The sequence below is a fragment of the Sinocyclocheilus anshuiensis genome, unplaced genomic scaffold, assembly GCF_001515605.1.
Source record: "Sinocyclocheilus anshuiensis isolate Anshui unplaced genomic scaffold, SAMN03320099.WGS_v1.1 scaffold454, whole genome shotgun sequence".
In the NCBI taxonomy this organism is placed as follows: Eukaryota; Metazoa; Chordata; class Actinopteri; order Cypriniformes; family Cyprinidae; genus Sinocyclocheilus; species Sinocyclocheilus anshuiensis.
The window spans coordinates 4556157-4572955 of record NW_015548217.1 but is presented as its reverse complement, the minus strand read 5'-3'; the positions used below and the strand labels follow the sequence as shown (position 1 = coordinate 4572955).

Below are 16799 nucleotides of genomic sequence, written 5' to 3'. Positions count from 1 at the left end.
CCCCACACTAGTGGGCCCCGAGCAGGCTCTGGTAATGGAACAAGAAGTAGATACTCTCTTGAGGAAGGGGGCCATAGAACGTGTTCCGCCTCTCGAGAGAGCGCCCAGGTTCTACAGCCGTTACTTTATCGTTCCGAAGAAATTTCCTCCGTGGCACCCTGAGGCTGAGGCCGGTACAGCGCACTAAGTTGCCCTCATGGGAGCTGGCTGTGGTTCTGGAGGGCTTATGCAATGTACCCTTTGAACCCATAGAAGAAGTTTCGTTCAAGTTGCTCACGCTCAAGACCCTGATTTCACACGTGCTTCAGAACGCGGTCACGCAGGGGCGTTCCCAAAGCGATATCGTCGCAGCGTCTCGTTCCCTCGGGGAACCATGGTTACATATGTAACCTAGAGACGTTTTCATTAATAATTTGAATTTGTTTTTTTGTTTTTGTTTTAATTTTAGTTAAAGGTTTAGTAATTTTGTTGTGTTTTAATCATTTTTATTATTTTTTATTGAGTTTTTATAAATTTTTATTTCAGTTTTAATTTGAGTTATTTTAGTAAATCAAGTTAAATGACTAAATTAATTAAATAAAAATAAGAAATTTTGCCTTGACAACTAGTTGAAATAAAACAAAATATATATTTAGCAAAATATAAGAAAATAAAATATAATAAAATGTAGTTTTATAATTTATTTCAGTTGATGTTTCAATTCATGTTTATTTAATTTCAAGTAGTAATTTCAAAGTAATTTCAACAATGTTTTTAAGGTTTTGGTTTTAGTTAACTCTAATAACGCTGTCTCAGAAAGATCTAGTTGAGACCATACCAGAATTCGTCACTTAATTCAATCCCATACAGCTGCGCTGTGCTGTTTTAACTGCTGAGGTTCTCCTGCACAGTGATAATATGTCAGATTCACCTTCCCTTTGGCTGCCAGTATTGATAACTGCTGTAGAAGCCTTCCGGCATAATTCAGTACTTCTGACTCTTTTGCTTCTTGACAGTCAGGCCTTTCTATGCATGACCGATAGGAGTTTGGATCTTGTTTTATGCCAAACAGGGTCACCCCTGTTAAGGCACATTGATGGGGGCACGTTACCATGACAATACCTTGAAGGTCCAGTCGTGTTCTCCCAGGCTTTGTTTGTTTGTCATCGGCACCTCTGTTTGTGCTGATAAAGGAATGTCGGAGATGACAAGCCCCGTCTGAAAAATGAAACATCCAGAAACTTTGCAGACATGTGAAATGACAGGGGTGATCTCCTTGAACACAGCTGAAGTCAAATATAAAAGCATCCGGAATTATATAATTGGGTTCTGAACTTCTGTCTGGGTTTTTTTAGATGGCACTTGGCTATATGATTTTTAGAAAAAATATCAGATGCCATTTAAAATTTCTCTCGAAGTTTCCATGAATAAAACTGTCTAAATGTAATTTTATTTAATTTTATTAATTTATTAAAGGAAAAAGGATAGTGTCAAGAACTATATGAAGAGTTCATTTGCAAAAACCGATAAATGCCACTTTAAAAAAAAAAGACCTGATGGCCTTGCATTATTCTCCACATATAGCGCAATTTGAACCTTAAACACGTTTTGTCAAAAAAGCCGGTTTTGTCCACTTTCAAGGCATCGCGAGTTCACATTTTACTGCAGAAGCTGACTAGCGCCCTTGTTGTTTTTGAACAGAAGCCGATAAGTCCATTTTAGTTATCTGCTTTTGCTATAAAACAAACTTTTAATATGTAAAAACTTTCAGTGAACTTCAATTTTGTAAATTACTTGTATTTGTTTAAGTTATTATTACTTAATCAAAACAACCCAACTGCAGTTTGATTGATATTGAAATGCGCAATAAAAAAACGTGATTTCTGAAAAGTTATCGGTTAACTCTAGTTAACTCTTCTTATGTAAAATGTTTTCTTTCAAGACAGATCTTCTATGAGCTATAAGGAGAAGCATGATTTGGTAGAAAATTTTGATTTTTTCTGATAAAAATTATTATAATTTTTTATTATTTTTACAAACTACAAAATAAAAAAATACAAATAAAATAAAAAAAGAAGAAATGTGTTACTATTGGAATATTTCACTGTAAAATAAAATAATAATAATAATAATACCCATTTTATTTTACATTACAAATGTACAATTAAATTACTAATATTTATGTTTAAATGTTTTAATTTCCATATGTAAATTGCAGTCTTTGCAATTTGATATTCACATATATGCCATATCATGATTTTGGTTTTATTTCAATTAATCTTGTAGCCCTAATTTTTCATAATTTCAAATACTTTTTTTTGTACTTTAAATCAATGTATGAAATTCTTGTGATTCATTTCAAAGCTGAATGGTTTGATTCAAAACTTTTTTTCAAAACTCTTCTGAAATTCTTCTGGATTCTGTTTATTATGGGATTTAAAAAACTTTATCACGCAAGTTGTGCATTTAATTACTAGCTTCGGAGGAATAAGTACATGAAAACTCAGCTCGATCCTTCTGAGTACTTCCTTGACTTTGTAGACCATGTCTAAATGATGCACTTGATGTGAACTTGTGGCATTATGGCCTTTGCTGTGTGCATCTGTGATTAACAGTATAACATAACGCCACAAAAATATGGATTTGTAGGAGGACCTCTGGGACTGAGGGTGTCATTTGAGACGGGGGCAAAATCATACTTGTGATGACTAATCGTCAAAGCTAAGTTATCTTTTTCAAAAAGCATATTGGTGGAAAATTGGTTTAACAGTTACCACATGTGCTTAAGACCAACATCCAAGATGTAGATGCTTCTTCATTGAAACAGATTCTGAGAAATTTAGCTTTATGCCACTTGCTCACCAATGGATCATCTGCAGTGAATGGGTGCCGTCAGAATGAGAATCCAAACAGATAATAAAAACATCACAATAATCCACAAGTAATCCACAAAGTAATCAGTCACTGTGGTAAACAGAGTAAAAAGAAAGAAAGAAAGAAAAATACCGGCTGTTTAGCAATATTTATAAATAGTGGGAATCATTTAAAAAAGTAGGAAAATGAAAAATCAAGCAACCAACTTTTGGACCACTTGAGATGGAATGACCCATAATAAATGTGCATCCATAAGTGTGCATATACAATCTGACAGATTAGCCACATAGACACAGTACTGATATGTTTTGACTGCTGTTCCAGTGCTTTCAATGATGATGCGATCCACTAAAGATCAGGCAAACTTGGCTGATGATCAAATCTGCTCTTATTCTTAAGTGGCATCTTAAGCTAACGCAAGCAACTGAAAGGCTCTTTAATTTCATGCTACAAGACTCGAGTTTAGTTCAAAACTAAGCTACCATTTAAACAAGGGTCACTGGTTGTGAGGACAGAAATAGTTCAGACAGCTAGGTTAGGACTGTCACCATCAGCTCTTGTTGGATCTCTTTTGATTTATTTCTTCTGGCAAGCAGAATCTGAGTTTAGAGTCAACACGGAAACTGACCCTGTTGACTACCTAATACATGTTCTTCTTGGTCTTATTGTGCACAGTTAATCCTACAAAAAAGTTTGTCTTCATAAACTTTGATCAAAATGTGTTTGCTCTGTCTCAAAAATGAGAAAATTTTTTATGAGACATCACATCACCAAGGCTGCTTAGGTTTCAACCAGCGTGTGTTTGCGGTGTTTCAGGAGGTGAGTGGTTCTCCGCAATCACATTTATGTCTGCCTGTATTCTGCAAGAGAAGTCAACTTTTTACAATCTAATCCATTTTTTGATGGATAAAATCAAGTCATGTCCTACTTTTTTTTTTTTAATGAACCACATTATGGCATAGAATGGGTTGAAAATGCCTTTTCATGTTGACTCTAAACTTGACAGGACTTCAAACACTGGCATATATCTAGAGTTTACACTCTACAAAGAGTTGATGCACACACACACACACACACACACACTCTCTCTCTCTCTCTCTCTCTCTCTCTCTCTCTCTCAAACCAATTGGGTTAATGGGCCGGAAGGTCTGTGCAGTCTCTCTGCATGCTGCCATTGAATTTTTTCTTTGCAGGACATATCCCGGTGCTTTGCTTCCTATGCTTTTGTCCCAGATTGAATTCTATTATTGCTGTAAATTTTTCCTCATTACTCATAGTAACAGCTTTGTAAGCTTAATGACTTTTTGTTTTTCATGAAGTTTGGAGATTGTTCTTTTTTTCCTCATAAGTTTCTGTGAGATGATGTTCATTTAACTGATTTTTGACTGACGCACCATACTAAGCTTTCTAACTGTGAACTCTCTTGACCTCTGTTTTGCATGTGTACATGCATAGAAATATAATCTCATGTAGATAAGTCTCTTTCTGGAGCTGCAGTATATTTAAATAAGATAACAACAACCACGTGACAGTTTGATTCGCCTCATCAACTGTGTTCAATGGAGGAAATAAACATTATAGCCTGAAGTGAGTAACCGGTTAAAGACTGGTTCTAGACATCTAATATTAGTTGCATCAGCATCAGCTGTGAGAGCCCATAAACGTCCTCTGTAACCTCAGTTGCGTCACATAAATTCAAAGAAAAAGGATAAAGCTTTAGGATACGCGAAACATGCACCTAGTGCTTTAATTTGATTCTAAATTACATTTTAATAGAGTTTTAATCGAGTAGATCACCCTAAAAAAATGTAATTGTTGCCATATACTCACTCTCAAGTCATCGCAAACCTGCATGATCCACATAACTCATTCACTATTCTTTATTACATTTTCTGAAGCCATATAGCTTTTTGTGAGGAATTGACTGGTGTTAAATCATCCTAGTAAAATATGAGAGCTACAGCAAACTAATTTTGGGGGATATTCTAAAATGCTTAAAGTGCCTTTAGATACAGTGTTTTTGAAAGAGCAAACTTAGTAAGCACATTAGTAAAGCAGACAAGCAGCTTGTTTCTGTACAGACAAACAGATGAGCCCGTAATAAGAACGCAACACGTTTAATTATGCGTTAAGCATTTTCCTCCCATATAAAACCGTTATAAGGAAAACGCTTAACGTGGCTTAATGCGTTAAGACGGTGTTTTTGAAAGACCAAACTCAGTAAACACATTATTAATAAAGCATAATATATACAGACAGCTCATAATAAAACACTGTTTTTTTTAATGCATCCATGTTGGCGTTTTCCTTATAATGGTTTTCTATGGGAGGAAAACGCTTAACGCGTTGTGTTCGTACCCTGGACTCATCTGCTTGTCTGTACATAGTATGATTGTTTACAGAGTTTGGACTTTTAAAAACACTGTCTTAATGCATTAAGCCACGTTAAGCGTTTTTCATGTTAAACGTTTTAGAATGTCCCAATTTTGGTAATTTTCCCACACAATGTAGAGCATAACGTGGCGAGTTTTAGGTGACAAAAACTTGATATGACACCTAGCCTATAAACACTGGGGCAAAAATGCTGCCATATTTTGAGTATATAAATATGAGTATATATTTGAGTATATAAATGTGCAGGAGTTTCCATAAAACTCTTGTGTGACACTTCATGGTTTCTTCATGTACAATAGTATTTTTATTTTATAGGGCCTATTATACATTTTTATATTATTATACGAATTGTTACAGCAGGACATTGAGTATTTTAGTACATTGTTATGCTCGCAACAATACAGGAATTGCTTTAAAACAGTGATACATGTCTGTTTATGCATTTTTGACTAAGATATGCGATTTGCAGAATTTAATATGCTGGCCTGATTTTACATGTCTGAGTTTTATGAAACCTGGTGAAAGTGCTATTTTACTTAGGCTACAGTATGCATTTTGCTGATGAGGTAACAATGTAAAGTGCTTACTCGTTTGTAAACCGGCTCTAGTGCTGATTGATGCTCCTCACTGAGGTGTCTGACTGCCGTCAAGCCAGATAACTTGACTTATGTTGACTTAATCTGTCCAGATTTGAAACACCAGACATCTAATGGCTGTCAGAATCCTCTACGGTCTCGTTAATCAAGCCATTCTTTCCATTGTTCCCTGCTGTCTGTAAAAGAACAGACTTCGCTGTGATCTTCTCTTCCCCTGCCCTCTTCTTCTGTTCATGTGTACTGCAGGACTGGACACTGAATGTGGTTATTTAAGTATCTTTTTCATTGTCTAACTGTTGGTTCTATCTGTTTCAAGTTATGTATTATCAAGTACCAATTCTGAAAAGAAAATCTCTCCTATTGGCCTTTTATTGCTTCCCTCTAGTGGTTAAACAGTGTTAGTGCATTGAGTAGAACGTGCCACAGTTGTATGGTTCAAAACGATGTTAAACAAACATTCTGCTTTCTAGCTGAAAGTCACACGTTCAGAACACTGCTGTAATATGCACATATTCTATGGAATAAACAAAATGTTGTACATATACATATTGTACATATCCAGACCTCCTATGGTGTATTTAGGTCTAAACTGTCTGTTTAACACAGAGGTGGCCCTCCAGGACCAAGTTTGGGCACCCCTGGTTTAACATATCAACAACTGACTCGGTCAATTGAGGACAATATTTATTGCTGATGAATCACAAAAGTCTGTTACATCAACACTGTTTTGTGTTAACATTGTTACATAAGCAGTTTCAGTTACATGTTTTGAGCATATGCTGCCAAAACACCTTGTAAAGGAAATGTGTTGTGCTGTTCTTTTGTTGTTATTCATCATGTAATGATGTATTTCTCCAGTCGTCCAGTAGATGGAGCCAGAGACACAGATGAGTTATTGTATGTCTTTGTCTCTGCTCTACATTGTTCTCACTTCAAAACACTGCAGATTCTAGAATATATCTAGTGGGCAGTGCTTATACTGCTTTATGGGTTATTCAAGTAATGACAGGTTATAAATAGCTGTGACAATGGACAGAAAATACAGTATCATTCAGTCCATTTGATTACATCACTCACAGATGGGTGGAGCTTATCATGTTATGATGATGTCATTGCATTCAGAGAGATCTGGCCTCAGTAACCACAGCACGCTTTGTCATATTATTACAATAGGCTTACGGGGTGAATATTTATAGTCCTTTTGTGGTCCTGGGATGGGTTGATTTAATTCCAAATTCCAAGCTCAATTACTAGGCCGATGTCTGATAAAAAAAAAAAAAAAAAAAGAAAGGAAGAAAGAAAGAACTGATAAAAAAAAAAAAAAAAAGATTTAATCAGAAATATCATAAACATATCTTTAGTTGAGGGTTTGTAATGATGCAGATGTACTGACGTGAATGCTGTTTTGTTGATCTCATTAAGCGATGCTGGCTGCTAGTCTAGTCTTTCCGCAGACCTGTGCGGTGTTGTGCAGAAATACCCGGGATATTTTCTATTCAGAGTCTTTCTCAGTCTGACCTACTTTAAACGCAGCTTCAGTAAAATTTGCACAGATATCAGCTGGACTGACACCTCTGCAGTTTTTAGGTGTTCATCTGTAAATGGCTTACTGTAACAATATTTACTTCATCCCTTCACATTGATGTGTGTATAATAAATGGAGTGAATATTTGATTTACATTTTTGGTTGTTGCTTAAAATGTAATGAAGGCATCTTGTGGTTGACTGGATAGAGAGTTTGTGGTCATATAATATGTCTAGATGCTGTCTGATGTACCATAACATGCTGGTGGTTGTGTGGTCACAAAGTACATTGTGTAGATGTTTGTCATTGTATGAGTTTTGTGTGTGCTGACATCCAGATGATCAGTGTTCTTTCACAGTAGCAGGTGTTGGATCTGGTGACTCAGGAACTGTGTAGTCATACATGTTCCAGTGCTCTGGCCTTCTTCTGCTCTCAGGAGCTAATGGTCAATATTTCATCATGAATTATTGAATCTCTTCAAGTAATCTCTGAATGGCCTTCTGCTATATCTAAAAAGTCCAACACAGGCTCATTGGAAAATGTGCCTCTACCCAAATTTTTGCAAAACGCCACCGTTTCCAGCTGAAATGAAGACTAGAGTCAGTAAAACACCAGCAAAATGTATTTCTTTTCACACAAACTATGAAGATACATTATTTAAAGACTTATTTTTGTGCAATGCCTATACTATGCTATGACCTCAAAACACTTTTACTATAGTGTGTTGAATTGTAAAGTAATGTATTGTGATGTTTGCATCACATTATTATCATATGACATTTCTGATATAGTAAACTTGCTTGATAGCTCACCTAGTACAGCATTGTATTTACAATTTTACAATGTTAGCAAGCGAAAACTGTATGGTTGCTTCAGCAAATGCATTTTTATATTTGTTTGTTTTTATTATAGGTTAGATTTAGAGTTGGGTTTAGTACATTCATTTTAAACACGATAGATCATTAAGCTTTTAGCACCACTCACTGGGCATTTCATGTCCGAACTGAAATATGCACAGCCAGCATATATATATATTTTTTTTTTACTGGACTAATCTTGTGCAATTATTTGAAGCTGAATTAGTGGAGTTCTTTTCTATAACAGCCTATTTAATATCAGTAATTTCAGATAATCTGCATCTAGTTAGACACAATAGATTTTCATGTATTTAGACGGTCTCGTCCTGTCTAGGTGGGAGGTTTTTGGCTAGAATAAGATGTAAAGTGGACCAGACTTTATGCTCATAGTCAGAAATCTGGATAATCAGAATTATGCAGCCAAATCTTTCTCTCACAAATTTTTTTCTATGGCCTTTATATCCTATTAAAAGCCTAACAAGGAATCTTTCTTTAGAAACTTGTTAATGTGCTGAATAGATGTAATTAGGGATTTAATTATTTAAAACACATTTGCACGCAAGCTACATTTAATCTCTCTGTTTTATCTCTTCACAAACAACCTGCTCTAAATCCCTCTTTTGAAGAAACAGATGGAGGAAAATGTGACAGAGATGACATTTGCCCAGCAACACACTGGAATTATGCTCTTAAATACCGGACCGAATGAGATACACTGTTAATGTGCTTTCACTTGGCGTTGGCTGCTGTGTTTCCGCTGTCTTCCGCTGTTTTCCTCAGCCAATTGCTGCACAGCTCTTTCTTATTTATCCAATCAGAAGAATGCATCCCATCCCCTGTCACTTCATTAATATTCAGCGACTGCAGTCCCCCATCATGGGCTCAGGTGCACAGAACAGAGCGGGAACATGTGAACGGTGTGAATACAGAAGCACGCACCGCTCGCATCCATAAAACAACACTATCAACAGCAGTAAGGCTTCGATCTCAATTCAGATGCTTTTCTTTGTCTTAGAATGAAGGGGTAATGCAACAGTGAGTCTCATCGCAGAATGAGCTTCCATTTCATTTCTGTTGTGAGAGGAGATCTATACTTCCAATCCTCCACTGAGCTTGCACTGTAAAGGATTGTTTATTTTTTTTGGTAGTTTTTCCAGTAAATATATCTAAACATCCATAAAACGAGATTTATTTGAGAAGCAAATTAATTAAGATTTGTTTTCAAATAATATATTTGTTTTGTTTTGTTTTTCTTACTCAAAAAATTTCTTACATTGAATTTTATTTCTTGTTTTAAGCATAAATGTAAAAAAAATGTATGTTTTACAAACGTCTTGCGAGGCAATAAAGCATCAGCTGCTAAATGCCTTCTGTTGTGGTTGACCACAACAAGGGAACGGCAAAAAAAAATTAAAATTGTTTGTAATGAGTATTTTTGATGTGTTCTGTTATTTTTGACATGTTGATTAATTAATGTTCTGAACAATGTTCTGACTGTGTTCTGTTACTATGTTGCACATCATTTTCTCGTTCATTGTGGATGGACAAAATGCATGACTGTAAACATATTATATTGATTCAAATTAGGACTGAATTACACTGATAGTTCAGCCAAAAATAAAAATTAAACCATTTACTCACCCTTATTTCCTTCCAAACCTGTATTTTCTTCATTCTACTGTCTTAGAGACACAAAATTCAAGTCATTATTCTTTAAAAATCTTGACATCTGCCATAGCTTTTCTTAGCAAGTTCATAAGAGAAGTTCATTATCAAAATTATCAATATAAAAAGCAAAATATAGCACACTAGTCCACTTTTATGGAGCTCTTGTGTCCTTTTTGCTGCATAAATGAATCACATTTATTGTAATTGTATGGAAAAGAGCAGCATGAACATTCTTCAAAACATCTCCTTTTGTGTTCTTTGAAAGAAAGTTGCACAGGCTGGAAACAACATGAGGGTGAGTAAATGGCGTTAAAATTTTAATTTATGGATGAACTATCCTTTTAAAAATAATAAAAACAAATTTAGTTCAAGATATATTTTCTAAAACAAGTCTTGATATCATACACAGTTTTACATCTCAAGTAAATTGATCTTGTTTTCAGGCTATTTTAACTGGGAAACAAAACCAATACTGATGATAATTTCCACATAAAGTAATTTATTGTGCTCCATGCGAAAGCTCAAGACAGCAATGATGGTTCAATACAGACGTCCCCCTCTTTCCGTGTGTGTGTTTGTGTGTGTACGCATGCATGTGAGGGCGTGTTAATCCGCACACAGAACCCACCAGCATCAACCCCCCCATTCCTCCCCTCACGTAGACACTTCCAGCTGGTGGAGAAGGATACGCGCGTAAGATTCTCCATCCCAGCTGCCCTCCACCCATTCTCTTTCTCTCATCCCATCCCTCTCTCCGCTGCGCTCCGTCCCAGCTGACTGCACGGTGGGGATGGGTTTAGGTAGGGCCAGAAGGACTCAGGGAAAAAAGCGCCAAGAGGAAAGCACCGTCTCCTTGAAACGTTCATCTCCTCTCACACATATGCAGTTTCCCAGCTTCAGCTCTTCGGTGGCTGCTCACAGGAACACATAGACCTTACAGAGGGTACCTGGGGGAGATTTTTTCTGGTCAGATTTTGATTCTGGTCAGTCTTTATAGACTGGAAGACACTTTATGAAAGGATATCTCACTTGAGCTTTGCATCATGGCACATGCAGCATCCCAGCTGAAGAAAAAAGCCGATTTGGAACTTACAGCTGCCGAGGAAGAGAAGAAGAAGAAGCCCAGAAAAAGGTCCAAAGAACCAAAGAAAAAGGTACCAATAGGTCATGGCTCTGAGGGTGGCACGTTTTGGCACTGGCATGCAGGTTGGGTGGGATGTCTGGAAGCATCTTAAAGGTCTGGGATGTCACTTTAAGGGCCATTACAGTTCAAGAATGGTTTTTGGAAATAAAAATAAGGCTTTCAAGTAGACTGCAGTGATGCTGCTGACTCCTGTGCGGATAGGAAACGCTTATTTTTATGGGGCGAACATGTGCCTCACAAAGAGGGCGCACACTAAGAATGCAGGATACACAGTTGAACGTGCTCACAGCATTTTTGAGGGCAGATTTTTACTCTATATTGTTAACATTTCTCACTCTTAGTTAGATATCAAATAATGCTTTATAGTAGTATATCATAGTTGTTTATTGAACTTAAACAGGTTGGAAACGCAAACCCATAAGATAAGAGGTTTTTGTAGATTGAAGTGGCGGTTGTCTTTTTTTTTTTAGATGCGTGTGGGTGAGTGTGTTTTTGTCTTTGATCCGCGGTGGGATTCGTTCTCCATGCTGATGCGTGACTGGTGTCATTTTTATCGCGGGCTATGCATCCAGACCCCCGGGGGCTCACGAACCTTCTCCGACGGGCTTTATGAAAGATTACCCCCCCACCCCCGTCCCAGCCAGCTTCAATCCCATTACAAACCCACATCAACCCATCCCATCAGTCACAGACCTATCTACATACGCATCTGCTTCTGTCTTAGCTGCTCTTCTTTTAGAATCAACCAAAGAATAGATTAAAATGGTCAGAAATAATTGGATATTTGGCATCCCGTTCTTTTTGTTGTGGAGACTGCTTTGCACATTTCTTGTTTGATTACTGGTTGTGGTTTGCAAGGAAATACAATTTTAGTCAAATTCCATGTTTAGTTCAATGTGTTACTTGCCATTTCATTGTAATTATTTGTGAACTAGCAAGTAAATCCTACACCAAATTGATTTCCGTGTATAGAGTTGTTCATGCTCATTTCTTATAAGACAATGAACATTATCATACAGTCCTTCTTAAATTGGCTATAATAACAACAATATCCTACAAAAGATTTTAATAATATTATTGCATCACTTTTATGTTAATTCTTGGTAATCCTGTATGAAACCTTGCCAGACAACAGCATACACCTATAGTGTTAACAAGCCAGCTTCGCTTTGTCCCTCACGGGACATTGTGTAGTGATTGAAATCCTCCCTTCAACCTTTTTAAGGACTGAGAGCTTAACTCTCAATGACCTCTGTCATTCATGTGCGCGTGTGGCTGAAAATCTACACCCTAGAACTTTATACAAGCCATTGACTCAAAAGAGCTGATTCACATTCTGATGGCCCACAAGGTCACATCTCATTACAAACTGTTGCGGATGTTGATAACTTGAATAACATAGATGGAAAAAGATTTTTAGTGACTCGGGTCATAGTAAAATGTATTTATTGTAGTAGTACAAAGCAGTCTAGATTTTTTTTGTTTTTTTTTAGGATTTTGCAAAATGTTAAATAAAGTAATAATGTAAAACAAAGACTTTTATTTTATTTTATTTTATCTTATCTTATCTTATCTTATCTTATCTTATCTTATCTTATCTTATCTTATCTTATCTTATCTTATCTTATCTTACCTGCTTCAGTGATAGCCTTGTAGGCAGTGTGCCGACATACAGTGCCGTTGTTCGAAGTTCGAATTCGAATCCCATTCAAGTTCGAATCCCGGCTTGAGAACCTTTTTCGCTCCCGCCCCTCTCTCTCTGACCCAATTCGCTTCCTGTCAACTCTAAACTATCCTATCACAATATCCTATCACAAAAATGCCAAATATATATATTTTTAATTCAGTATTTCATTTATTAAATATTTCATTTCATAATTTAATTTTACATGAACTTAAATATTGAGTAAATAAATGCTCCGTTTGTGACGTAAACAATGAACTTCTTTGTACAAAAAGGTCAGATTTTCTTACTTTTTTAAAAGCTCTTTAGAACATCTCAAATCGTTTGGATTAATTATGTTTTATTTGTTAATTTTTAAATTCAACTTCTTGCTCAAATTGTTATGCTGATAATATAATTTGTAATGCTAGATTGTGTTTTAAAATAGCAAAGAATACCTTGAAAACATAATTTTTCAATTTCAAGAGACATTGCTAGTAAATTTGACAAATAATTACACAGAAACAGCAAGTAATACATTAAATTAAACATGACATTTTGAAGTAAAAGGCTGAAAGGGTATTTTCTTATAAAATGTCTTGTAAAATGTCTCAGACTTTTGGACCGCAGTGTGAGAAATGTCAATCATCAACATCTGCTGAAGTCACTTTAATGATGTTGAAATATTTTAAGCACTTCCAGTTGACCAGAAAAAAAAAAATCTAATATGGTATTCATACTTGTAGAATGTGCTCAAGAACGTCTCGGCACTTTTTTTTTTTTGTACAGCTGTGCTCAGCTTTCATCACAGGTTTGTGAGGTTCGGCTTAAATATTTGGAGATTGCAGGCTGTTTTTCAGACTCCAATTTGGAGTGAACCTCTCTGTGGTTCTATAATGGGTGCAGATGGTAAACGTTCGCTCAGGGTATCAATACCTGAGAGGACTCCCAGTATAGCTGTGGTCAAGGAGAGATGCTTCTAGGTTATTGATTGCGTTGAGAGGTGTGGCGTTCGTACAGGAGAACTGTGCGCCAAAGCACTAGCTCTGGATTTATTTATTAGCCAAAAACTTAAATATGAATTATCCCAAGCTTTTGACCATTAGTATATGTCTCAGGGTCCTCCTTCAGCAGTATTTATTTGTTTATTTATTTTAATTTATCTAAAATAATTGTATTTGTTTTACAATCTTACATGTTGGACTGCTATATTTCAGCTGTTGTCCATGCAGTTAGCAAGACACAAGGACACACTGTCCTCATGCGATTCAGGTTTGTAACTGTCCTAGGATGCTGGCATTACTGGAGATGACGAGGAGGTTATGTGCGTATGCTTTTGGCAGTGTATCGGGTGTCATGCTCAATGCACGGTTACGGCACGCAGGCAAACCAAAAAGGAAAAATCCATACTCTAGTCTGATGCCTCCTGGCTGCTGGCAGCCCTTTGCTTTCATCCTCTGCTTGAAGAAATGAAAACAAACACTTAGGCAGCTGGATGACTGCCCGTTTGTGAGATAGTCACGTTTGAGTTTATTAATTTCTTCATTGTGCATTTTAAAGCTCACCTTACAAAAACAAGTAGACAAATAATAATGATGCTCTGCACATCATGTCTTGTGTTCTGGTTGGCAGGTGCAGAGTAAATTATGTAAATGTAATAATAATCAATGTATATATTTTACAAGAACTGTCTGCATTTACATGCAATCCAGGTTCAATATAAATTGTGACATACTGCTGATTACCGCAGAAGATAATATTAACTTAGTCCCTCAGTTTATAAAAACTTAAAAGTTGTGTGTTATTTTTAACTTCAGACACTTTTGATTGAGTGATTGAACAGATTTCAACCTTTTGTTATATGGAGAATTATAGGCTTTGTTTTGCCCTTGTCCCAGATCCAGACTTGCCATGTTAAAAATATTATCTTCAGTTTTTTAAATGAATATATTACAATTAGAAAAGTTAGTATACTTATGAAGTGAGAAGAAAACTAGGAAAAATCTATAGGTAAATACCATGAATAAGAATAATTTATTTTAATACATTTGAATAATTTCAATAATTTCCAATAGGATTTCATTTAGTAATTTAGTCATTTTGAAATGATTCAAAAATGCTAGCATTTATTTACACACACACATTAAATATATCATATATATCAATACATTAATATTGTTTAATTTTATAATAAAAATTTGGCTATGAAATTAATAATTCCAAAAATGTTTAAAATTTATACTGCTGAATGCTAGGACTCACAATGTATAATTTGAGATAACACAGTAGTAGTTTATTACTTTCAGAACAAAAAAAAAATTGCCCCATAGACTTCCACTGTAAACACTGCTTTACAGTTTTTGCTTGCTTTTACAAACTGAGAAGCAAATCGAAATTATACAAATGTAACACTTCGTTACGCCTCATAATGGATTGCTTCAATTTACATAGAGATTGCGCAAGTGCTTATTTGAATCAGTAGATTTTGCCACCAGCACAAAAACATTAACCCCTAGCTGTTAATTAATTTTAGTTGGAATATCCTTCACCCCACCCAGTCTCGTTTTCTTCCACCCCCCGTCTTTACCTCTTTATCTTTTTTAATGTTGGTGGGTTGAGTTCAATATTGCTTCCTGCCATGCATTACAAACTGCACGATTTAAAGGGGGATGGGGTTTGGACCCCAGATATACACACATGAACACATGCTTCCACCAGCAGCATAATCACCCCCATCTTTTTGAGCAAACATGCCAAGCTGCTTCATTAATCCCCCGTCACTTATTAAGAGCCAACCTCATTTTTCACAGTCTCTACCCTCCTTTGCTTGTATTGTTTGAGGAGAGAGCACCGGCCTCCCTCAGGGCCTCCGTCCCCCTCTCCTCTTTTTCCCCTGGAGCTGATGGGACACTTTGTCACCAGATACTGATTCTTTTTATTTTTTTCTCTCTAATCCTTTCATTCAATCTGTAATTGGTGTCGGAAAGGTCATTAAATATTTCACACCAAAATTTAAATCCTGAATACAAAAGGAGATATTTTGAAAGGTGTTCATGCTGCTATTTTCCATACAACGAAATTGGAAAATAGTGGCTTTTTAATATCGCATGGTTATGAATATGATATTCCATATACAACAGTTTGACTGCATTTGTAAATAAATAAGAAACAACCATGTGCAGAACTACTTCCTTCTGCCATGGATTCAAATCTCAAATTGACAGTTTAACAGCTGAGCCCAAGTCTCCATAACTAATTCAAAAGCATCACTTTAGAACTAGTAACGAAGGAACGTTGAGTTGCTTCTTTGTATTACTGTATTAAAAGCGGTGAATTATGTATAGTAGAGTATTATGAGAGAGAGATGGACTCAGTAAGTGTGATTACCTGCATCTGATACAGCATTCATTCTTCAGCTCAATTTCATATTTGAATGTCTGCTGAGGAAAGAAATATCTTTGTCGTACTATTCTTTCATCTGTTGAGAGTGATTTCTGATGACAGCGCTGCTCAGTGTATTTGTTGGCTGTGATTTACAAGGTGTTGTTGAAAGTAAAAATAATGTTGTTTTTTACATGACTCACTCATAAAAAACAGTCTCTCGTCACCATCTAATGGTGGAACAATGTAACCAAAATTACCATATTATTTTCAATTATTTAAATGAATATATTACAATTAGAAAAGTTAGAATACTTATGAAGTGGGAAGAAAACTAGGAAAAATCTATAGGTAAATACCATGAATAAGAATGATTTATTTTAATACATTTTAATAATTTCTATAATTTCCAATAGGATTTAATTTATCAATTTAGTAATTTTGAAATGATTAAAAAATGCTAGCTTTTATTTGCTAGTATTTTGCTAACATTTATAAATAATATATATATATATATATATATATATATATAAATACATTAAATATATCATATATATCAAAACATTAAATATTGTTTAGTTTTATAATAAAAATCTGGCTATGAAATTAATAATTCCAAAAATGTTTAAAATTTCTACTGCTGAATGCTATGACTCACAATGTATAATTTGAGATAACACAGTAGTAGTTTATTACTATCAGAAAAAAAGAAAAATTT

General features: G+C 35.5%; 1 protein-coding gene across 25 annotated transcripts in view; it reads left to right on the top strand.

Annotated features, from left to right (window-relative positions):
• Positions 1–16799, top strand: part of LOC107654059 (ankyrin-3-like) — a 164097-nt gene that overhangs the window by 33290 nt on the left and 114008 nt on the right. For 9 of the 25 annotated variants that reach the window (XM_016440969.1, XM_016440968.1, XM_016440964.1 and 6 more), the window contains exon 1: positions 10535–11047. The exons of 2 other annotated variants lie outside the window; for them this stretch is intronic. In XM_016440969.1, the coding sequence (XP_016296455.1) occupies positions 10937–11047 (111 nt within the window). In that variant the 5' untranslated portion in view covers positions 10535–10936. Of the gene's footprint in view, positions 1–10530; positions 11048–16799 lie in introns of those variants that run through there. 14 more of the 25 variants (XM_016440988.1, XM_016440987.1, XM_016440985.1 and 11 more) reach the window with 5 other exon arrangements.